Consider the following 26050-nt stretch of genomic DNA (forward strand, 5'->3'; position numbering starts at 1 on the left):
GCCTGTCCTCTTGCCCACTATGACGGTCACACAGGAGGACATGGAGGGCCCATATGGTAACAGCGCTGGCACACCGCAGACGCAGACAGGATCTAATCCGTCGGTGAAAGCAGCCACCACCTGCCACTTCTCTCCAGCGCTTCCCACCAGTTCTGCTCCCTGCTTGGGGGCTTGCTCACATATCAAGCAGCTCTTTGCCGTTTTTCTCCTCAAAGAGTAGTGGTTTTCTCTGCTCAGTGAGGGGACAGTGAGGTTGGGCTCCCTCTGAAGACCTCAGAGCTGTTCCTGTAGACGCCCAGAGGAGCTCCTCGGAGGCACAGCACCGTGTCCTCCAGCCTCCTACCCGCACACCGCTGTGCCGTATTGTCCCCAGACGTCCTTGTTTTGTGCCTTTCCTCACTTCCCTCACAGGCAGTCTACGTTATCTCAATGTCAAGGAACATTCCTCAAAATACAAGTTCTACCTCCGTCCCTTTCTGTCTTTGAAGAGTTATATCTTGGGGATCGATCAATTGCATTCCTTTTTAAAAGCTTTTCCAGCATTTTAAATATGAAATGATTGCCAGCAAATTTATCAGTACTTTCCTCAGTACCTTGTGATGTATATCCAGATTGAGACTCGAAGAAGGATGTCATGCCTAAACTAGGACACAGGCAAATTTAAAGACTCTCAAAAAAAATCCTAAAAAAGAGCCAGAAACTCCCTTTCTCCACAGCAGCCCAATCCTAACGCTTCTGTAGGTCCAGGACACCTCTCTTTTTGACCTGGAATTTCTGTAATTGGCCTATTTGGTTTGCAGCCCCCAGGTTATGCCCCAAACTACCCTCACTTGGACAGCTCAGATCCTGGGTCCCCAGGCTCCTGTGGCAAGCTCAGTTTTCAAACTCACCCCCTCGTGGCACCAGCTTCTCCTCGGACACCCTGTTCTCAGCTTTGGATCCCACTTTGGGGAAGAGAAACTTAAAACTTAGGCTACTAAACTGAAGGGGCATGAGATTTTTGGATCTGGCCTTGATTGTGATGAATGTTTATACCCTCCCCCCAGTATTTTATCACTTGTTTTTTAGCCACAGCTAGTTTTACTGACTCTTCCTTCTTTCTTACTCTACTGCCTTTTATCCTTCTAACCATTCACTAATGGATTTTCTTTTTTATTCATTATATGTAAAGCTCATTTCTTATTCCCCATGGCTGCCTTGAACAGCATTGATTCATTTTTAGTTTTCTTAAGTCCTCTCTCCTTGTCTGCAAACACTGGTTTTGCTGCTAAGTTTCCTCCACAGCTTTCCTTTCCTAAATCAGGTGCAGAGAGGGAGGGTTTGAAACAAACACCCTAATTTCTACATCCCCTCTGTGATGAGACATGAGACAGAATGGTTTTTTTCTTCTTTCCCACAGAAACGATGCTGTCCTATATCACATTTATACTGGGTCCAATTTTCAATTACATCTTCCATAGGTACTTACCCCAAATCTGAATAACAACATTGGCTTCATTTTTTGCCACGTGAGAACTGAATGTCAATTTTTGACAGTAACGTCTAAAACTTCAGGGAATCTCTATCCTTCTCCTAAATCTTAATAAATCCACAGGAGAGTGTCAGGCAGGGCACAGAGGAAATGTCTCATCAGGTCTGGAGCCCCTGGGAACATCAAATCCAGCTGTACAGTCCTCACCAGTGACCAGAGTTAATTTATCTATTGACAGCTCTGAGCCCTTTGAGAAATCACTTGGTGACCTCCGTTTCATTCCCTCTGAATACATCTCTGGTCCAGTGGACACTGCTAGTGATAACTTCAGCAGAGATGTCCTCATTCAGCAAAACTCTTAAACCCAAGTGTAATTTTCAGTGTGAGGATACTGCCATTGAAATCCATGGCAAAAGCTACATCCCTGCCTGTTGTATTAGTCGGGGACTGGCCAAACTCTTGCCCCTCATCCGTCCAAGCAGGAATGTGGTCTAAACCCCAGGATCCTGAGACAGACCCCAGTATCAGTGTCGATATTCTGTCATCTTCTCAAAAGAGCAGAAAGAGAGGAACAGCACAAGCGCAGGCGAAGGGAGGCCCATTGCTTCATGCTCATTTGAGCCCTAATACAATTGCGTGGCTGCTCCTTCCCTGCTAAGGATGAAACACTAGCACATAAACACTATTACTTGATTTTAATGACCTTTTTCCCTGTGTTTTCTTTCCCAGATGCAACAGGAACATACATTGTAAAATAGCTAAGTGTATATATAATGTCAAACTCCATGAAGATCAGTAAACTGTGGTTTTACACACATTTTTAAGCCAAAACCTCACTTGCCTTAGGTGCCATTGAGGAGCTGTGAGGCTGAACCTCTGAATATGACGGGCAGGATTTGATCCTGTCACATGAAGAGAGCCATGAACAGCTGAAACTGCTTTTAAAGCAGTCACAACCACAGCTCTTCTGGTTCTGGTTCATTCAAAGCGACCCCTTCCTCATTCGATCTCCTTCAAGTGCACCGCTTTGTTGTTTCTTTCCGCCTGGAAACTAAAGAGTGAATGAAAATCTTGCTATTTGGGATGGCATTAAAAAAAAAAAATAATGGCAAATAAAGACATTTTAATTGCATGGGATTTCTGAATAAGGTTTCAAAGTGGGGGAAAAAAAATAGCTGTGTGCCTGGTACACAGAGAGCCCTTTCTCTTCCCCTTTGTGGCAGAGGAATCAATGGAATTCATATAAAAGAAGGAGGGGGCTGGGAAGAGAGATAGGAGATGCCTTGCTCGGTACCAGCAGGTCACAAGTCTCATGAGGCTTGAGCAGGGCTTGCAAGGAAGTTGCTGACTGTATCTCCATGTGTACCTTTTTGTTCCTTGCCTTGGATTTGCTGGTCAGTGGCATGCTGCTTTGCCTGGCTCTCCATAGAGCTTGTAGCCTACAGGAATTTGGACAGAGTGGTACAGACATCGCCGACAGAGACTCTGATCACTGACTATCCCTTTAAATGCAGTCTCATGACTTAATCTTTACTCCACTACCTATTAAAGAAGGAGACAAGACGTACATAGACAGCTTCCATTCAGACACCCAGAAGGACACAGAAAGGCAAGACAATTTAACAGAGCTAACTGTGAGTAAATACGAGGCATTAGAGGTGCTCTCTAGAGCAAAGGGCATGGAGAAAGATTTGTAGGAAATCCTGAAGGGAAAGAAGGTGCAGTATTTTTTTAAATATACTTGCATACAATGTAAAAGGCAAAATTCTGTAAAGAAGGCTATTCTGTCATTTTAGAATTATTCCTTTAAGTATGAATCTAAGTGTCTCTTAATGTAGCGTTGACCAATGCTTGATTTCCCATAAAAATCCAAAGCAGTGATTTCATGCTGCAAGACTGGAGCCTTTTGCAAATACAACCTTTTTTCACTGGGATAAATTTCACTGGGATAAAATAAAGGAATATCTGGGGGGGAAATTTGAAGTCAGCCTTTTGCAGACTTGGATCTAAACCCCAGCCTGGAGACCCCAGTTAGATACCCGCACCTCACGAGGGGTGGCCTTCCTTCTGGGAGTGCTGGATGTGACCCCCTTTCTGCTGGGGACAGAAAGAAGCTGTGGGTGCTCAGCAGCATGGAGACCGCACTAAGGTGTCCCATCATGCGTGCAGGTAGCTAACTTTTTAACTGAGGGGCTCTGTGTCTCCATGCATTGTAATGGTCAACCATCCTACATGGGTACAGCATCCTGGAAAACTTGGTCTTGTTAGTCAACAGAGTCATCGGCATGTCCCTACATCTTTTTTTTTTAATGACAATAGCTACTGGGTAGACCTGGACAAGTATTTTAACAGCGATCATTACTATTGCAAATGGTATCTTAATGCTGATGGAAAGAGAAAGTTCCTCTGTCAGCTCAGCCTATTGCTTTTCTAAATATATCTGTATTATTAATTGCAGGTATGATTATCTGGTGGAGAGTGTTCCCAGCTCACCTTCATGTTGCCCATTTTCTTCTCTGCGCTTATCCTGTCTGCTTGCTGCTTAACCAAAGGAAACTGCATCTCCTACGATGACCTGAAAGAGCTGAAGACTGAATTTGCCGTCAATCTCTACCAGCATGTATCCGAAGCAGAGAACAGAACCAATCTGGTAGTCTCGCCAGCAAGCGTGGCTGTTTCTTTGGAGCTGCTGCAGTTTGGAGCTCAAGGAAATACCTTTATGGAGCTGCAGGATGCCCTAGGATACAACATTCATGGTAATGTACTGCTTAAAAGAAATACTTCTTGTCTTACATTTTGCAATAAATTCACAGCTTTACTAAGGAGACAGCAACTGCACACATCATACTAAACTTCTGCCTCCTGTCTCACTGCAAGATGTAGCTTAGGAGTACTTTCTCCATCTTGGATAGCCAGGTAGCAGCTGGACAAAGGAAACTCAAGGGAGTATTTGATACACACGTTATTGTACCTCTTTTTTCTTGATCCGTGCTTACTCTTTTACTGCACCGAAATACAACTACATCTAGAAAAGCTACTTCCATGAACTGCAGAATTGTTCCTGGTTTCCCAGAGGTTCATCATGTCTGTTGTGTCCTGGCCTCCCCTGTGTCCTCTGCGAGGAGGTGCCAGGCAGAGGACAGTCGTTTTCTCCCCTGTCCCACTTATGTTTTCTCTCCTATCCCATTAAAAAATTTTATGAAACCTATAGAAATTAAATTATCTTAAGACTTTTCACCTTTTTCTAATGTTATTACGGCTGACCGAAAAGATGAAAAGTTATTACAAGGAGACTGGCAGAGAGAGATATACATTGACAGATGGATGGTGCAATTGCATCTTTCCCTGAAAGCAGGCTAAAATAAAACTCACTGGGAATCTGGAAGGGATATGGAGAAGGCAGATGTCCTAAAATCCAGCATTAAGTCAGCTGAATTTAAGGATGCTGTTTTCATTTTAGCTCTGGATTATCCTACCATCTCACATCACACCTCAAAAACTATTTTACATTATGGGCACAATATTTATGAAAAGCAGATGACTGCCTCATCTCCAAAATTTGCAGCTTACATACAAGACTTATGTATAGAGCTGACACCGCTGTTTCTCAGCATAAAATTTACTTTCAGCGTATGAAGACTAAAGATAAAACCTACAGCAATTTCACTGTCCTGTGCTATAACCTGCCTTAGTCACCATTACTGTTCTGTATAGCATTGATATTCAAAACCAGTAAGTAAGAGCCAGCTCTGGCTTTTATATACAGATACAGCTGCATGTACTGACACAAGGATAGTGCATCTATATTACGAGCAGCTGATACAATGAAGTCTCGCCTATAAGACTCCCGTTTCTGTAAATTCAGTAAGGTAATTTTAAACAGCATTAATTCATAAAAGGATTATACATTGCTTGACACTTCTGATCATTAGGGGCTCAATTATTAAGAACAAGCCTTAAGAATAATATTGCACAGTGAAATGCAGGCACAGATCTCCACACAAAATGTAACGAAGAGAAGTGCAGAGGTTGTTAATGACCTGCTAGCTCTTTTGCGCTGCCTTACTTCTTCTCATGTGGCACATCGTATCAAGCAGACATTTTATCTCCATTTTAGCTGTCTGTGGCACAAGCCACATGAGCTTTGGCTTTCAGAAATATTAATGCATGAATGTGAAAATAAAGTAGGATGGGGTCTATTGCTATTGGTTATAACAGCACATTTCCAGTGACAGAGAAGGAAACCACTTCCTCAAATGGTTTAAATCAAATAAATAAATCAAATGCTTAGATCAAATTTCCTGTCAAATGAGTAAAAGCAAATCAGGTATATATGCATATCTGATAAAATTTCTTTCTTCCATTAGATGTCTGTATTAATGTTTTGGTTGGTCTGTCTTGAACAATAACGAAGGATGTGGTTAAAACCTTAGCAGCCTGAAAACAATGAAAACATTGATGGTCCATTCACTATTCACGGAGAATCCGCTCTTACATGCACTTGTAATCTTCTTTTAATGTTTGGAAGATTTGTTCACCTTTATTCTGGTACTAAGAAAAACAATGTATAAAGGGATGTCTCTCTAGACAGCACAGACAGAGTGATATGCTTTAAAATGCTTTCTCCTTGCTGTTTTATTTTATTCATGGTAGAGTATTTTAAAGCAATTTTGAACTGTTTTCTGAGTAAGAATTCAGGACTTTGGTTAGCTAAGTGCTTTGATATGACCGAAGTTACAAGCTCAGGATACCACACCTCACGTTAACATCTGCTTCCAATTTACCATCTTCGATTTCTCACATCCTCCAGAGAGCTTGCCAAATGCTCCCGCACTAATGCAAAACACACGAGAAAAGCACTTTACACCTCAGACTGTGTGAGTTTTCTTGACATCTGTTCAAGGAGTTCAATATTTTATCCCTTAAAGATTAACAGATCTACATTTTAATACCAAACTTCCCATAGGTGATTAGTCTTCCTGCAGGTTATTAAAGGAGCACTATTAGGTCAGAAATCATGCACTGGATTCTCAGGTGGTAGAAATCAGTACATGTGAAACTCTCCCTTTACTCCATCAAGAGTCTGAACCAATGTAGTAGAAGTCTCCTGATGACCTGCCTGGCAGCTGGAGGTTCTCAGGGATCCTGCCCTTGACCTGACGCTCAGCCTGGGGCAGGTCGGTTCAGGCAGGATGGACCTCCCCGGCTAGCCACCCCAAACTGCCCATGTCCCAGGCGGCAGCCCAGCCTGATTTCCCTCCAGCACTGCCTACACCCACAGGCATCTGGAGAAACTGCGTGATTCCTCCCTTTGCCTAAAGTCTCCCTTGAGTCAAAATGAAGATTTCCAGCCAGCCCATAATGGTGAGCCCAGCCATGCCAATGGGGAGCCAGATACCTGTGAGCTGCCCAGGGCACCCTGGGGTTTCAGGGCAAGGCAGAGGAGCACCTGAGCCAAGTAGAGCAACCTGGAGAAGCAAGGGGCACAATACTGACCCCCTTGGAGATGGTGGCCAGCAATTCATATAAAACAGTGAGCTGCTGGTATTTCATACAGAAATTGGGACACTTGGTAGGGAAATCAGAAAGGTCCTGGTAGTCCCACAGAGCCAAGAAGCACTGATGTCTTGCTGAAGAAGAGCAGTGCTCCAGACATTTCCCAGTCCTCATGGAATATTTATTTATAGAAGGAGGAACCTGCTGAAAACATCTTAAAGGCAAGTAACAATCTCAACAAGACTTTTATTGGCTGGGCGTAGGCAAGTCTCCTCCAAAGCACAACAAGGGATATGGGAAAGGGGGTGAACCGCGAACACAGGAAGTTTGAGAAGATTTGACACAGATCCCATAAACATCGTTCAGACTGGGTGCAAGTCCCAGGCCTCCGGAGGTCACCTGGGCGTGAACCATCCCATCACAAACCATTACAGCAAGCAAAATAAAGACAGCCAGAAATGGCTGTTAAATCACCCTCCAGGGGAGCCTACCAGAAACTTTGTGATTTTAAAAACGCAAGACCCTCTAAGATTGCAGGACTCATGTTCCTGTTGGACCTACATCTCAGCCCTCTATCCATCACAGAAGCCACCACTGTTGAACTACCATGAGCTCCCCAGGAACAGGAGACCGGGGCACTACTCAACTATTTTCGTTAGTAGACAAACTAGAGAATACATTACTGAATTTTTGAATGACACTGAGTTCATAATTGCTACAAGCATTTTGGAAGACCAGAATAGAGTTTTAAAGGATTCTGGAAAATCAGAGAAGTGTGTGAAGTGAATAGGACACAATTCAATAAGGACAAGTGCAAAATTCTACATTTAGAAGGAATAATCAGTCGTTCAAATTGAGGAACAATGAGCCAAAGAATAGTGTTTTTAGGAAAGGATCTGAGGGTTCTTAGGAATTAAAAAAAAAAAATATTGAATGGGAAATATAACTGTACTTCAAAAAAAAGCAGACACTGTTGTGGGTTGTTTAAAAAGAAGAGTCTCTTGTAACACATGTGAAGCAACCTATCAGCTCTATTTAGCATTGCCAGGAGTCATCTGCAGTACTGGGCCGGTTTGCGGCACCTTCCTTCAAGAAACAAAACAACACATAAGGGCCAAGGGTAGCAGAGACAGACCTGGGGCAGTCAGAGAGATGCCTTCCTGGGATGGGTGGCATCGACAATGGCAAGAGAAGGGGACAGAGGTACTGTGGCATTGGCAGCTCAGCCGGTCACGGCCAGAGGTGCTAGATCTCACTAACGGGAACTTGGAGACTGCCCAAGAAAAAATAATGTACCTTATGAACTCTAAGAGCTGTGTTTGCATGGAGGTGTGAGCCTGATGTGAAATCAGCAGCTTGACATATCCGCGCTAGAGTGATTTCTACAGCAACATGAAGAGTGCTTTCCTGTGCCCAGTGCATCACCGTCCTTGACAGCAGTGCTTGACAGCAATACCCCGTAAAGTCAAAGGTGCCTCAGTCGTTACAGTGCTTTAACTTTCAGAGGACACCAGTGTCAACACTGGAGTTGAGAGCTGCAGAGCCCTGGCGCAATCTCTGCTATCCTTAGCCTCAACATGATAATTGCAGTTTTTCCCTCTCTCTTGCCTGGCAGATCGAAGTGTGCAGGATTTCTTGCACACGGTGGACGAAGGAGCGACCAACTCCAGCCAAGGCACGGTGGTTCAGCTGGCATGTTCCTTCTTCGTGGACGCTGGCCTGCAGCTCTCTCCCCACTTCACTGCACGTGCTGCGCGCTGGGCAAACAGCAGCCTGCAGCAAACCAACTTCACTGACCCCAACCGAACCACAGCCCAAATACAGGAATGGATCGCCGGTAACCTTGGAGGTAATGTAACAACCCATGAGAATGATTGCACATGAATAAAATGTCAGATAAGAGTAATGAGAGAAGTTGCATTTAACCAAGTATAAAGTTTTTTGCCACGCTCCATGTTGTCCAAACCAAGGCTGAGAGCTCAGAAATATAGTCCTTGTGCTGATGCTCATTGCTAGTGTGAGGAAAGAGCTGGAATAGGTCTGAATCTTTGAGTATAAGTTTGCAGTATCAAGCTGGTAACCACTTGGCCTTGTTCCTCTAATTTTTAAAATGGCAATCCTTTGTGGTGTTTTCAGTTTTAATGAGGAGCAGCCAAATTCCCCAGGGACTGAGTTTGCTGTGTTGAACGCTTTCATGCTGCTGTGGGGAACACGCAGGGCCGTGAGCTTAGCAGTCAGACTCTGAGTTTAAAAAGTCAAAATGGGAAATAAAAATAATTTACTTTCCACACAAGCAAGAAAAGTAATGAAATTAAATTCTGTGTTAATGAAAAAAATAATTGAAAAAGCAAGTCCTTAGAAGCAGTAGAGCAAATAAATCCCTGATTTGCCCCATCAACTTAAGTTACGTGAGTGTTAATTTGGCCATCAACGTGTGAGGTGATGTTAAACAGACACATTAAAGCTACTATTGAAAAAAAAAATTCTATCCTTCTCAAATGAACTGTAATAAGTGATCCAGCTTCACGATCGAAAAGTATTGCTCTAGAAGCAGGTACTAAAATGAGAGTTCATATTGTGGTGCTTACATGCATATCGATAAATTAAAAGTGGATCAAACTTTCAAAAGTCTTTGAGATATCCCAGGCAGGATCAGTTGAACTGCCAAGTAAATAGGAGAGAGGGAGAATTAGGATATGAGCTTCAGTTACTTTATAAAGTGGTCTCTAATCATGAACCATTTCATGAGGGATTTCTGGTGCTAACGATGAACGATAAACCACTCCAAGATACATGTGGGCACATTCAAGCTAGAAGACCAGTTAGGGCCAGGGCATGGACTGCTGTCATCCACGCTGTTCAGCAAGTAGCATAGTCCTGGCACAACTTTGGCCCTCAACATTGATCAACTCGAGCTTAGTTCTGGGGAGAACACGGACCAACAGGCAACCCCGACGAGGTCCATGTACAGGTGGGGAGGAGAAGCTAGAGGGTTTAACAGTGTCTTGTGAGTTGTGCCTCTTGCCCTTAGGGCAGGAGAGCCGTCACAACTTACTTTATTTACTGACACAGACCTGGCCTTTAGGCCTGGGAGAGTAGGATAGCGTGTGTCCCTCTCCCCGCCTCTTTTCCTTGCAGGTGGGGACACACGTGGCATGCCGTTGGAGAGCGCTGGGTCGCCACGCAGCCAAGTCTCCCTGGTGAGCACCATGTACTTCAAAAGCACGTGGCAAAAGAAATTTTCCTTTATGGATACCCAGATGTTGCCTTTTACCACAGCAGAGGGCTCAACCCTGAAAGTGCCCACAATGCATCACACAGCCGAAGTTAACTACGGTAACTGTCCTTGATCCAGATTTGCTCTATTGTACAACATGGAACAGTCTTATTTATTTAATTCCCACAGCTACTGCACTAAGATATGTTATTTTCCCAGCTTGGAGAAGTCTCAGAAGAAATCCCATCAAATGAAGAGACCACCTAGGTGACCAAATTGACTCCTTATAATACCAGGCGATCACGAAACAGATCCTGGGTTCAAAATGGTTCCTAAAATATCTACTGTCCATGCCCCATTCCTCATAGACCAACACCTCCCAGCACTCCATAACAAACTTGTCAGCTGTAGCAAACAACCGAAAGGCACCGAGATAACGTGCCAGGAGAAGGGAACAGGAGAGACTGAGGGTACCGCACTGTACAAAGTCCTTTGCAATAGCATGGAGCTTGTTAAATAAAGCTGCCTAGGAAGGGAGGACTGTAGGAAGCACATGTGACCCCATGACAGAGGGGCAGTTAAGACTAAAACAGTAACAAGCCCCTACCGATTTGATTTGGGGGGGGGAAGAAATTTCCTGGCCACTCAGCCTGATCACTGTTTGTCTCTTGAGTGTGTGAGTACCGGAGAGAGGATAGTATCACCAGGAGCATCAGCACTGCACACCCACCCCTCCTGTCTCTGGTCACAGCCTTTCTCCAAGGCTTTAGGGTAAAACTGCAAACCTTCAGGGCCAAATTCTGCAACAAAAGGGAGAGAAATTTTTATGGCACTTACACCCTATCAGTGGATGATCTCAGCATGGGCTTAAAACAGTATAAATATACGTCAAACTTTGACTTGTATGATATATGAATACAGTATATGCTCCTTTCAAAGGCTTGGAGTATATGGGTTGCTGGCAGAAGGACTCATGCTGTAGGCTTAATTTTCTACCACCAGGAATTCTGCTGTTTAGCTCTACAATCTCTTTCAAAATATAAAAAGCTCCTTTCCCTAAATTTCAGAACGGCACTTGGGTAAAAACCTTCCTAATTCCAAGTCTAAATTTTTTCAAGACCAATTTGTATCTCTTAGCATCGTGCCAGCTTTATCATTCAAGTTAAATAGTTTCTCTTCAGCTTTGCTATTTACTCCCAAATGTATTTGCGAGTCACCAAGCTGCCTCTCAATTTCCTGTTAGCTAAGCTGAAGATGCCAGGCTCTTCTAAACTATTCAAAAAACAGATACTCCAATTCTCTACTATTCCTTTTCTGCACTTTTCCAATTTAAATTAATCTTTCTTGAAAATAAATGACCGGGAACTTACATAATATTTTTCATGAGGCCATACAGGTGCTTGATAAAATGCTCTTAGTATTTCTATGACTTGCTAAAATACCTTGCGTAGTGCACCGCAGAATTGGCTCAGGGTGGTTACTCAAGGTTGACCCCACCTGGGCCTTTTTTCTTTCTCCATTTTTTTCCAGCTGATGAGTCCTAGGTAAATCAAGGGGAGGGAAATCTCCACAGGTACATACCTTTTGTGTGTGTTTTTGAACCATCATTTGATTTCCACTGTGCCAGTCATTATGGTAACCTCACTGTTTGTCTTTGATGAAAGTCTTGAGTGTTGGCAATACTTTGGAAAGCCACTGGTAACCTCTTTTCAACCGGCGAACCCCTCTTTTAACTTAGTTCATTCTAGTTTCCCCTTCAAGCGGCTGCTTGCTGCCTTTCATTTCTTGCTCTAATTGCCATCACTTCTACCTGTAAATAGTGCCACAGTGAAACTATGTTTAACGTTTTACTTAAAACTAGATGGCTGGATCTATGCCTTTTTATCAAATTAGTTATCAAGTCAAAAAAAGCTTATAGATTTGTTTGCTAGGGTCTACCTGATATCGCAATATATCTCACTTTCTATTTCCCTCTGTGACTTGACTATTCTTTTCTCCAGAGTATGTTCTGTAACTTCTCAAACAAAGACCTAGCGTTTCCCAGATTACTTTCTTTTTCTTTATAAATGTACTTCTGTTTTCCAGTCGTGGGAAACAACTGAATCTACAGTCTATTAAAAAATCTTTTCTGACCCATTTGCAATTCCACATCCAAGTTCTTTTCATATTCTGGGGTGGTGATCATCCAGGCCCCAGATTATTATTTGTGTAAACTTTGTTTCTGTCTCTGGTGGTGTAATATCTGCTGTTCTATCCTTATTTCCATTAGGAACGTCACCATTATCCTTTGCTATACCATCAGATTATTTCTTTCCCGTCGGTTCCAGCAAATAATTAGGATGAGTCTAAAAAAAAAATTAATTCACAGTGCTCAGCAGCACCGTTCTTTCTTCCTTTTTCTCTTGTTTATATGGCTAAAACATTTTCCTTTTCTGTACAACAGTCACATCAAGCAGGCAGTTGGCAGGTCATTATTTCTATGCCTTTTTATCTCTGAACCATAACTCACCTGGCTAAGGAATCACTTTTTCCGCTCTTTGCAAGTTTGTCCTTACTGTTACATCTTTCTTTGTGGTGTTTCTTCTTCCAGGACATCCATGGTGTGTCCACCACGCTTCTTCCTCCTGCTGGGACTGCCAGCTCCTGAGTGCGTTCATGCGTTCACACCTCTGACTTGGAGCACTCCCATCCTCTTTACCTTTGAATCTTTTATAAGATAATTTACTTTACTGAGGAGTGCAGAGCTTCCCTTTCCAAAACCCTACACCTTATCATCCTTGTTGTTGAGCAACATAAACTATTACATGAACTCGTGATTTTTCAGCCCTAGTTGATTTTGTATCACCAGCTCACTGCAGGGGCTTTGCTACTCATGATATCTGGCATAGCCTCACCCTTTGTTGCTTTGCGAACCATTCAGGTAAACAAACAGGTCTCTTGGGACTAACACACATCTATTAGCTCAGGAACAGACCTTTTCTCTGAGCTTTCTCTTTTAGTAGAGTGAGATAAAGAAATAAGAGGTCTAAAATGACGGAAGGCAGAGGGCTGCCAGTGCTTATTCAAGTGGAGATCTCGGGTAAAGATCAGTGACCAGAAATTCAGCAGCTGAGCTGCATTGACTGACCTTTGCAAACTTGATGTGAAATAGTTGTGCTTGTCTGACCACTTGCCTGAACACAAGAACACGACCCTATCGTCCTTAAATAGGTAGCTGGAGCGTTAAATATTTGCCCAGAGAAGGAAAGTTAACCAAAATAGTGGGATTACCTTTTCATCCAGTCTGAAAAGTGTGAGCTTTCTGCAGCTAGAGAGACTTTTGAGGAAAGTCGAAATGAGAGGGATCATTTAAAATTTGCTGATTGTCAGGTTTGATAGGGCCAATTCAGTCTTTGTCATTAGAAATGATAGAAACATTTCTAACAAATCTGTTTGAAATGAATACAAAAGACAGGTTCACTACAGAAAAACAGAGGCAGGAGATAACTTTCCTTCATTATTAAATCATAGCAGCTGCCTACCTTCAGGATCCAAAACACAGAGTGAGAAAGATTAACTGTGGCCTGTTATCGATCTCAGTATTTACAACATTGTTTATCCTTTTAACATGGCCATGCAGAACAAATCAGCCTGGGGACAGTTAACATGCTCTAAGAAAATGTCAACGTTACTGTTTACTCATGCCTTTTAAACACTGCAGCTATTTTGCATATATTCATTTTTCCAAGCAATTTGTTAACTATATTTGAATACTGATTTAGCATATATATAATCTTTATGGGATGTTCAAAATCAGTTCAAGTTAGGAATGCTAAATGTTCTGACTCAATAATCTCAAGTCTTTGATTTTCTTTCTAATTAGCAAATAAGGACTGTATAACCTTTGTGCACAACGTGCTGACTTCAAAATATCAGCATGCCCACAAATTAAACCACTCATGACCCGTGCACCACAAACACAAATCTTCCCTGCTTACACATTACAAACCAGAAGGTCTTTTCTCAGCAAAGTGATCCATGTGCTGGGAGGTGGTTTTAACAGCGCAATTCCCTCTCCGCCTTGCATGGCAGGAGGGCTAATCCAAGAGCCTAACATTTAATCCAGCAGAATAATCAACACTTTATGAATCCTATCTAATCCAGATGTGCAAAACTAGCAAATGTTGTACACTAAACATTTGAGACATCCTATAGCTACTTATTTATTGGCAAATATTTGGGTATTATGAACATGACTGCCTATATTCTGTTATTGACAACCCCTGACTCAATGAGTGTGAGTATCTAGCCTTGAAGATACAACTACCACAGCTGGGTGAAGAGGGTGTATTTTGGATGGCCTGCAGCAATGACAGTGATAAGTCATTTGCTTGCAACTTGTATTTAACTCCTGGTCTGTTGACTATGACTGAGTGTTTCTGAAATGCTATTTGTTGGATTAACAGATGAAAAAATAAGAAAGTGAAATTGTGATAATTGAATCTATTCTACTGTGTAACAGAGTCCATTAGAAACACCTAATTGTTCATTGAAATATGGAATTAAAATGGTACTTTTAAACGGCTGTTACAAATTGTTGCATAACAAATTACAAGTTCAGAAGCCCACCAGCTTTTACTTTTGAGACTAGTTTTTATAACCTTCATCTGATTTTTATGTTTTAGGCCTAGATTTTCAAAAATAAGAAATTTGGTGCTTAAATAAGCATAAGCCTAACTACTTTATTGTTTAATGTAACTGTTTCTTAAAATAAGGTTAAAACTGATTTTTAAAGGTAATAAAGATGGAAACATGAGGCAAAGTAGGTTTCAGTTAATTAAATAAGACACTTCACTTTGGTTTTGTGATTTCTATCAGTAGTGAATTTTTTAGTGAAAGATGTTAGAAAATTGTAAGTTTATTCGAAGAACAAGCATTGCAGGAAAGTTACTGTCGTTGCCTCGATAATGTTTTTTAAACTCTGAGCAAGGAGGACAGCTACTATGTGAGAAAGTAATAAAATATCCATGTTCTGTTGAGACAGTGCTGCGGGTACTATTACTGTCATTGGCATTTTTCTGCCAAGATATATGTATACATCACACAATCAGCTCTGTTCAGATGAGCCCCTGTTGTGAGTTAAGAGCAACCTGAGCTGGCTGCAAGAGCCCACGCACTAGAGACCACCCCGTATATCCCATCACTGCTCTTCTGAACTGTCTGCTGACCCAGGCTTGGGTTGCGGGTTTTGAGGTTTTTTCCCCACTTGAATGATGAAATAAGATCTGTATTTGCCCACCTACAGGCCAATTCCAGACTGCAGATCTGGAGGCTTTCAGCGTGGTCGAGTTACCCTACCTGGGGGAGAAACTCAGCATGTTCCTAGTGCTTCCCAGCCACAAAAGAACATCTTTGTCCCGAATTGAGTCTCACCTTTCTGCCAAAACCATAACCCTCTGGGCCAACAGCTTAAAGAGAATGAAGATGGACATTTTTCTACCTAGGTAAGCAATATTAATACTCCAAGACAGCTTCACTACTTCAGTTGTCAGAATTCTGTGTGATAGCCCTGACAACGAGCAACGTATGAGGCAAAATCAAATGAGATAGTTTTGTCATTCATCACATGATCAGAAAAGCTCTAACCCTTTCTTAAGCCATGAAGAGGTGAGCTGGGAATGCCAAAACTTTCTGGTATGCTCTGTACTGTTTTAAAAACCAAGTATTTCAGCTGATCCTACAACTTCTACTTAAAATTTGTTTGGGGTATAAAAATCCTTTGAAGATCTAAAAAGAGAGAAATGTTCCTGGGCCGTTCCCACATTCCGTTTTTCTCTTTGCTTAAGGAAGAGTAAATATAAAACCTTTAAATAAAATGCAATAGCTTATTTTTACAACTTGCTAGTATACTACAAAAGTACTCTACAAAGAAGTTGGGGCCCCCCACCAGTCATACCCACCTTTCTGTGCACAAAGCAAGTTTCAGCCATCCGTTTTCCACATTAGTCATTCGCTGTTGCTAGCAAATGCACACATCCTGGTGGTATTTTCTATCAGCTATTCAAATGAAATTGCACAGCAGGAGGAATCAGGTGCAGGAGGGCCTTTTGTGGCTCTACTTATTTTACGGATCAGCATGGAAGGACTTTGTTACACATCTCTTACAATATGTTCCCCACCTTAACGAAGCGCTGGAAAACAGTTTGTACATTAATATTCTTTTTCTCCAAGCTAATCTTTTGCAAATGTTTCAAAAGGCCCTTTGCTACAGCCAAAAAGATCGTTAAAAAGAGAACAGTTGGGGAAATGCAGAGTTCACGTGTCAAGAAGACTGAGAGATGGTCTGATTGCAATAGATGGAGATGAGGGATTCCTTCTGTTAACAGAATTAATTCTGTTCACCTCTGTCTTCAGGTGAAGACGAGTTGCTTTTCTGCAACGAGTACCCTTAATCAGTCGGAAGGCATTGGGCTCATACAGAAATAGATGGATGAAATGCAAAGGCTTGAAATAAATTGCATCTGTTCCACCTTTTAGCTCTATGAAACTAGGAATCCCACATTTAAATAAAATCTATCATATTCATTTCAGGTTCAGTATTCAAAGCCTTTTTGACCTAAAGACAGTTTTTTCTGCCTTGGGAATTAGAGATGCATTTGATCCCATCACTGCTAATTTTAAAGGTATTTCAGGTAAGAGGCTTGACTGAATAAAAAATGATCACTGACCCAATAGTTGTAGACTCTTACCTTGGAATGATTCAGTAGACCTGGGCCTTCTGAATTGATTGTACTTCTTCCTCTGTGAAACTCTAAAATACAATTCACACTCAACTGTTCTACTTTGTTATTGGCAGTTGGATTTTGAGCTGTTGTTTTGTAGGAAAGAGGAATCTGAAAGGGACAGGGTTGGTTTTGGTCTTGCTTTATTTTTTTTATTTTTTTTTTCCCCCTTCTTTCTTTAAGATTAAAACTGTGAAGACAGCGTAGGTCTGGAAGCAGTTATTTATTCAGAAATTTAGGATACTTAGTAAAACTTGCATTCCTATTTGTGTTTTTAAATAGTCATTTAACAGTTAGGGATGCTGGTCCAACAAGTCGGTATTCCAACTCATGACACCACAAACAATATTGGTATATGCCATTGGTGCTATGTTGTCTTGCTAATCTAATGACCAGTGGACTGAACTACACTTTCCCTTTGCTAAAATACTAGTGTTATGATTGTAAACTGTCTTGGTTTTTGAAGTCTGAAATTATCCGGCTCCTTGGAAAAATTTTATCCCTATTTAAGTACTAAAATAATCCAGATTATCTATTTCTTTTTTTTTTTTCCCCCACTACTTTCAGCCACACAAATTATTTTGAATTAGTCATTTCTCCTCATAGCAAAGACTCAGAGTGGTAGCTGCTCCTAGAGATGCAGAGAGTTCATGCAATTCTTGAGCGTGTGAGTAAATAAACGGACGTATAACAACATGAAATTCCTCCAATTTAGACAAACCTGCTTTTACAGAAAAGTTGCTTTTCTGGGATGAACCTCAGAAGGCATATTATAGGTTTTTTTATACCCCTTTTAAAATTGAATATAGCATTTTTTTATTGCAGTACATATCTCAGACTGCAGAGAGATGCACGTTACAAATAATATTACTGCCCACTTATTTGTTAAAGCCTGCTGCTTTGTTTATTGCAAACAAATGTTAATATAGTGATAAAGTGCACAAGGATTCATTTTATAAAGTTAACATCTCTTTAAATAAGATATATACTTTGAGAAAATGAACTCCATCATAAACAATCTCATTTAGCAGCTTTCCTATGCAACTTGGTGGCTTTCTGCTTCACATCATACAGGGTAATGCTTGTAGAAGTATTTGATCCTGCCTGTGGCGGGGTTATGTATTAAAGGATATGTTGCGGCCTTTCACAGTTTTACTCTTATGCTACTCAGTTATGTATTGTAATAGTAGGGTTATAGCTGTGATGGTCTAAGAGTTATGTGAGACAGATTTTATATGGAAGGTTTGTCTTTTTTTTAACCAATAGATACAATTGGAAAAAGAACAGGTAAGTTTTTAGTTCCTCTTCCATATGAAGTAGAAGCCATAATCTCCAGAACATTTACTCTCAGATTACATTTAGCAAACAAATGTGTTACTTCATTTCAGACCTGGAATAGCTTCTTTATGCCTGAAAGCTTGTATTTTTTTCCTCCAAAATTTGTTATCTAATTAAAAAATTCTGCCTCTCCCCAGTTTTGTCTTCCTTGTTTCTATCCCAGATTTTTGACTGACAAAATTCAGATAGAAACAGACGAAATGCTCTTTTATTATTTCCCTTTTATTATTTCCCTATATGTCAGACTCAATCCTTATATTCAGACAAGAAAGAAAAAACTTCACAACCTTCCCCGCCTTCTGCCCTGCCACAGTCAGCTGGGGAGAAGCAGACGTGTAACACTCTCCTTGGTATCCTTCTGAAATTAATCTTTTCCAAGCTCCATTTTACGTCACAGTTCCATTGCTTCTTCCCGAAGAGCGGTTTTTCTGTAGTTTCCCTTCCAACAGTTCCTCAATCCAGTATTCATTCACTGTCCCCACTGTGTGAATTAGCTTCTGCTCTCACCATGTAACCTTGCTTTCCACCGCAACCTGGGAGACCTCTCAAAGTAGTAATTCCCATTCAGCATTCAGCCCACTGTTGTCCATATTGTGGGAAAACAGTCATAAAGATGAAAGAACAGGTAAACACGGGTAGAAAGGAGGGAGAAGAGGGTATTCAGAATCGCGACTTAAGGCTCCCTGAAAGTCCCTCTGTAGTCAGAGGCAGTCATATGTGTGCATTCCTACTCACACTGGCAAGGGACCTGCCTCCCTCTGTCAGCAATACAGAGATCTGAGACACGCTGACTTCTCTCCACTAAAGTAACCTAATATCGCCTTCCCCATGTATTATCTCACTTTAAAGATGTTCCTATACTGTGTCAAAGCAATGCTCTTCTGTAGCCAGAGCCCAACTCCCACCACTGGACACCAGTGGAAATGGGCCAGATTGCAGCTGGCTCCATCAGCAGAAATGTGAGGACACCTCACAGCTCTTCCAGGTTTACACCGATACACACACAGTCAAAATCTTGTCATTCCCCCTCCCCCAGATTAGAAAGCAGACCTGAATTATGAGAAGTCAATAGCAGAAAAATATTCCAACTTTGCATTCACAGTAGTGATTCTTTCCTAAGAACTTCACTGCTTCACTGTCTGAAAGCGGGATCGACATTTCGCATAGAAGTCAGAGGCACCTGGGCCCTCAAGCAAGCTGCGCTCTGACAAAGGACAGGTTCAGGCAGATAAATTCAAGACACACATGAGCGTTTTAGCTTATTCCCCAAGTTGCCTGCACATAAGGTCATGCTGGTCCAAAAGCCATGTAGTCATACTATCTCAGCTACGTGCTGAGCTAAGAAGTCCTTAATATGAAGCTAGCTTAGATGTTCAGACTGTCTATGCTCATCCATATTAGGCACATGTATGAAAAATCAGGAGCTGAGTCAAAATTAGAACTGAGGATCTTCTAATGTGGAACCCAGTTACAGAAAAAGCAACGGAAAGGCAGGTTTATACTGTGCTGTCTTTCCGAACATGATGTGGCGAAGGAAGCAATGGAAGGAATTTGCAACAGAAGAAAAGCTAGTAAAGTGACATGTATTGTATTCAGTATGCTGTCATTGAATTAGTTGCCTGGGTGAAATACCTAACAGTTATATTCTGCAGAAAAAAGGTAAAAGCATTCTGAATTAAGAAAAAAATATGGTGTTCACAATGGAATTCAGAAAAATAACTATTAATATTAATTTCTGGGGTTTTTTGCAGAGCAAGGTAGTCTTTATATTTCAGAAGCTATTCACAAAGCAGAGATTGAAGTAACAGAAGATGGTACGAAGGCATCAGGAGCTACAGGTAAATCAAATATACAAACTTTACTTTTCACTTCTGAAGATTATCACTACAGAAACAACTACTAGTCTTTTTTTAAAAAAAAAAGCATGGTAGCATTTAAATGTATGCCTAACCTAAATTTAAACTTTTATATTTAACACACTTCCATTTTACTGTTGTAATTGTTCATAACAACTCTTAAAACTCTTCCCTTTCCATGTTTGATCTTAGACTAACATATAAAGACTTAAGTGAAAACCAGCTTTACCAGCCCAGGGAAAACCCAGTTTAAGAAAATAAACCACTTCTTTTTCTGTTGGTCAAATCTGTTTGCTCAGATAATAAAAGCAAAGAATGAAAAAAGGTTACTAATGTTTTGTCCATAGCTCCTGAACCGTTATGGGGTTTGTTTTTTGAAGATGATTTGTTCAGTAGCATTGAAGGTCATGACAGGAAAGTTCTGTCTTCATGAAGACGAAGACAGGGTTGTTTCTTATGTACTTTGAGGTGTGACCTTCGTGTGCAGTAGTTTCTGCTAACAGATCATTTCCAAATGAGCAGCTGGGGCTGGCTGAGTGGGGAGATTCAGCGCAAAATCTCACCTACGGACTACAGAGTCAATAAATGACCTTCATAAACTGAATGACATCTCAATAGAAATCCTCCATCACAACTTACATAAAACAGGGGAACTGAAATTACTGAGCTGTGCAATCCCCATTTCTCTTTTTATTTTTATCTCATGAGCTTTATCAAAGAAGGCCCGTGCGTTTTTGTTCCCCTTTTGGAAGTCTCAGATGCTCTGCAGATCCTACAAGTCAGCATGAAAAACAGCGGCAGTCCTAGACTCCTGCATGGATTACATAGGCATTACTGCCACTTGCTTCTATTCAGAAGCTGAACATGTCCTCGAGCTGTTCAAACATCAGCACAGCAGAAGGGTGATCATTAACCACATCTCACCTTAGAATCATAGAATCATTAAGGTTGGAAAAGACCTCTAAGATCATCGAGTCCAACCGTCAACCCAACACCACCATGCCCACTACACCATGTCCCTAAGCACCTCATCTACACATCTTTTAAATACTTCCACGAATGGTGACTCCACCACTTCCCTGGGCAGCCTGTTCCAAGGCCTGACCACTCTTTCAGTAAAGAAATTTCTCCTAATGTCCAATCTAAACCTCCCTTGGCGCAACTTGAGGCCATTTCCTCTCGTCCTATCCCTAGTTACTTGGCAGAAGAGACCAATACCCACCTCGCTACAACCTCCTTTCAGGTAGTTGTAGAGCACGATGAGGTCTCCCCTCAGCCTCCTCTTCTCCAGGCTAAACAGTCCCAGTTCCCTCAGCCGCTCCTCATAAGACTTGTACTCCAGGCCCTCCACCAGCTTCGTTGCCCTTCCCTGGGCTATGCTGACTGTAGATGTGCTCCACGCACACATTGCAAAGGCTGGTGGTCCTTGACTGCAGATCAGGGCAAGATCTGACTCTGTCCCATTTCTCCTGCTTGCCCTCCTTTCTTTCAGAAAGAAATCCAAGAGGCATGTAGGGAGCGCACCACAGTGCATCTCACTGCAGTGCCCACGATGTTGGGCTGCTCTGTGAAGTGCACTGCAGACATCCCACGGTCGTGATGCTAAAAGGAACCTGAGCACACCTCATGTGGTGTAGTATTCCTCTGGCAACAACTCTGAAGTGGGTGTACAGTGAGAATTTGGCATAACCAAGTTACCCTTTCTGCAGAGCTGTACAGTTTTAAATTTTATGACTATCTTCATCCCTACTGGGGCATTAATATTTCTAGTAATTTTTCTGGTAATTCCCATACAAAATAAAAGCTTTTAGGTGGCATCTAATTACATACCAAAGACTAAGGGTAACAGAAGTCAAACCTTTATCAGACCTTTATCCCATTGAAACCAATGCCAAAACTTCCCTTAACTCCAGTCAGACCAAGCTAAGAAGCTGATTTTAAAAGGTATAATTATGTTTATTGTTTACTTTAAAAGCTCTAAATCTAGTCACATGGTTTTTGAAAGCTAAAGTAGGCACTTTTTTTAGGAGCATAGTGCCACTCAAACTAGTTTTACTGAGTCTTACTTGAATTTTCAGTTGAATTCCATTGTTTTAACTGCTCATTAAAAATAATCCAAATCTGGGGGTTTTAGTATCGTTTTTTTTGACAATGTATTCTTAATTCTATATAGCTACAAGGAAGAATTTATTTAAACAAGTTGTATTTTAATAGTAGCTGAGCCATCATAATTCTCAAGGACTCTTTATTTAATCTAATAATTAACCCACAACCAGAGAGGGGAAAGACAGTCATAAATTGAGATGAAGGATACTTAGGTTTTGTGAGCACTCTGACAGAGAAATTCCAGGATGACATAGATATTTCTCTGCTGTTTGTCTCCCATTTAGAAATGGGACTACATTTGTGCCTTGGTTATCTTTTTTACCGGAAGAACATAGCTAGGAATTGGCTAACAGGTTAGGCAGTAGCAAGGTATCATTTCAGCAGAGTTAAGGTTGTGATAACAACAAAAATTACATTACCTTTGAAATCCAAAGCCAGACAGACTCACTTCAGCGACAAAATACACACGAATCACCTGCATGTAGTCTCACAACACTTGACTTGTTCATTCACCAAGACTGATTTCACTGTTGGATAAAATTGTTGTTTTATTCTTAAAGCAGAGGAGCAACTCAAAACTCAAGGTACGAAACATGAGAGCTTGAGGGCACTGTACAGAAGATGAAAAGAAAATGGACACATTTTACTAATGTTTTCTTTGTTGCATTACAGCAATGGTATTACTAAAAAGATCTCGAACACCTATTTTCAAAGCAGACAGACCTTTCACATTTTTCCTGAGACAAGCTAACACAGGTACGCGTGCTCTGCGTTTCAGTAGCAGAATCCTTCACAAATAGCACTAAAATCAATAACAAGTTCTTTGTAAATAGTGTGCCATTCTTCAGTCCAGGAAATTTCAACAACGATGGAAACAGTGGGTTTAGGGTTTTTAAAGCATAAAGAATACAGTTTAATTTCTTTAAAAAAAAATGCATGATAGCCATAGAAGTCAGGGAAGCCAGATTAGCCTCTTCTATGTATATGCAGTATATGCTCAAAAAGATTTCTACCATAATTATAGGCACTAGAAAGATCTATAAGATCTTAAACGCCCCAGAATTAGGGACCGACCTCCACAGGGCAATTCAAATTACAAATGGGCTGGATCAGCTGGATTAGTATCTGAAGAAGTTAAAATATATATCTTTCCCTATAAATTAAACTTATTCATGCCTACGCAGATGGCACACAGGACTCCAGGGCCTGAAATTCCCTTTATTAATCCTACTTCAGCAGTGTCTAGGGGGATATCTCAGAAATTCTGAAGACCAACAATCTTTTACCCAGCTTCAGCTCAGCATATGCAGAAACAAGTTTCTCTTCCCTTGTATCTTGAATAGCAACACCTTCGAGGAGATAGTTTTCCACATCTGGACCCTTCACTACTTAGTATCCTCACAAGACGTTCAGGTTATCAAAAGCCATGGATATTCATCGTATGTAATCACGTAACTTAGCTCTGCAAAAAGCGTAACTTGTATCTTCACATTCGCAAGGAACTGCCAAAAAATGTTTATTTTGCAACTGATAACTCTGTTTCTTGATAATGAACTCCCCCAGCCCCCAAAACAAACAAAACTGCAGAGCATGTCTGAAAGAGTGAAGCATCACAGTGCTTCTTTGGCTTCACTATTTGACTATATGTCTCATTTCAGATGTCCAATCACGTAAGTTACTCCAGAATCTCTGCCAAAGGAAAGCACCATATAGCTCATTGGCAATAATAAAGAAGAATCGCATTATGCACCATTTAGCAGGTGTTCGCTCCTCCAAAGCATCAGGCCATCTCCAACAACTTTTACCATTCTTAGCAATGCAGTAAATTTGCACCTTAAGTATTTTCCTAGAAATCCTGCAAATCACCAAGTTTCTCTCATAACTGGGGTCACATCCATTTAGATTTCCAGGGAACATATAGCCATTTATAGGGTTCAGTAAAACACTGGGGCCTGGCGAGACGACTGGGGAGAATCATTTTCCTTGTCTGCTTCCAAGCAACACACACTGTTCTCTTAGTCAGTGAATACCTGTGTATGTAACACTCTGCTTTGAAAACCTGTATCTTATGTTTTGAGCAAAATGCAAACACATCTTTTTAAAGACAAAAGCACTACCTTAGTGGGGGTTTTGTTTTAAATATGCTTTGGCAATCATTGCCATTCAATAAATAAAAGTATTTTTACATGGCAAATGCAGAATTAAAAAAGGCACTAAAAGCTGATCTATGAAACTTGAGCCACAGACTCTTCAGGATTAAGAACAAAGTGATTTTGGTGAATAAAATTGCTCAGTTTACCATATATGATAAATCATATAAATAGGAAGGAAATCAGATTGTAAAACAGGATTTTTATATGAAGCATAACAAAGACTCTGTTTTGCTCAGTTCAAAAGTGATTCTTTAGCCAATGGTTTGGGTAAGTTTCAGGTTTTGGCAAATTTCTGGTTGGGTTACCAACTATTTGGAAAGGCCTCTCTGTCATTAATACAGAAATGTTCAAATTATTCTAAGGCAAGCATGCAATTGCAGTTGATTTTTCCATACAAGCAATGAATGATCACAAATCTGCTAGTTCCGTGCTTAATTTCTGTATTTAAACTGTACTACACTTTGAAAATGTGGTACCAAACTGAAATAACATTAATATTGTTTTCATTTACAGGTTCGGTACTCTTCATAGGAAGAGTTACAAATCCTTCATAATAAACACTAGACAAATAGACTGTCTTCTGTTCCTCCTATGGTGAGCTTTCCTTCAATGAAATTAAAGGCTACATTATATGTATTTATTAAAACACTGTTTTAAACAATATCATTTTTGCAAGAATAAGAGCGACCGAGTCCTCCACTACCTTATTACTTTATAGACACTATCGGAAACTTACAGCTGTCTAGGAATCATTAGCACCACAACTACAGCAAAGATAGTAAGCATAAAAACACTTGAGGAAAAAATGAATAGATTTTGCCACCTAAATGTTTAAGAATATGGACCAACAGCTTCTGCTTAACTTCATCATGGCTAAAGTCAGCTTGACTGTTGCTGAGTCATGTAGGTCATCTGAAAGAAAGCCTCTCACAAGAAAAATTTGTGATATATGTTATTTTTCAAGCACAACTTTATTTCCCTGTCCAGAAGTCAAAAACTTAAGAACAAAATTGAAGTTCAGTCTGGTCCCTGACTTAGATATAATCCAGCTGAGATAGCAAGGTAAACAAGCAAGCAGCAAAATGCTGTGAAAAGGAAATCAAGTTGAGAGGCTGTTTCAAAACTGACAGAACAGGTAGGAAGCAGAAATACCCTCTCAATCAGTGACCAAACAAATATTATTGCCAAAAAAGGTATAGTACTACCTTTAATACCTGTTATTTTACTTTTTTTAAAATGAACAGCATAGAACGGACATTCCTGAAGAACACTGAATGAGGTTAAAAGCATCTAGAAAAATGATTTTTTCAGCATCCTGACAAAAGCTGGGATACAGTGTGTGTTTTAGCGCAAGATTTAGCAACTCATGGCACAAGCATCAGAAACCCAGCCCTATAAAGATTTTGGGTGAAGATTGCGAACCACTGACTCCTAGGAAAAGCATCAGAGAGGAGCTGCTCCCACTGAATCATGCAAAGCTTTCCAGAAGTTAGGGCATCTAGCACAGATGAAAGACACAGCCAATAAAGCATTCGATGATATTTTGTTTCCAAGAAGCAGCACCTTCTGGCTGTTCCCGCATTTGTAAACATGTAAAAACTTCTGACACAGAAAAAATCTGTGCAGCATTCCTCAAGGGCTACTGACCCCTG

General features: G+C 40.9%; 1 protein-coding gene across 1 annotated transcript; it reads left to right on the forward strand.

Annotated features, from left to right (window-relative positions):
- The first annotated feature begins 2979 nt into the window (after nucleotides 1-2979).
- SERPINE3 (serpin family E member 3) lies at nucleotides 2980-24952 on the forward strand. The gene is given in 9 exon segments (XM_075139681.1): nucleotides 2980-3105; nucleotides 3930-4227; nucleotides 8583-8816; nucleotides 10106-10303; nucleotides 15469-15667; nucleotides 16755-16855; nucleotides 20035-20121; nucleotides 22918-23001; nucleotides 24912-24952. Coding segments are annotated over 9 exon segments (1368 nt in total).
- Nucleotides 24953-26050: the final 1098 nt, after the last annotated feature.

The sequence above is a fragment of the Calonectris borealis genome, chromosome 1, assembly GCF_964195595.1.
Source record: "Calonectris borealis chromosome 1, bCalBor7.hap1.2, whole genome shotgun sequence".
NCBI lineage: Eukaryota > Metazoa > Chordata > Aves > Procellariiformes > Procellariidae > Calonectris > Calonectris borealis.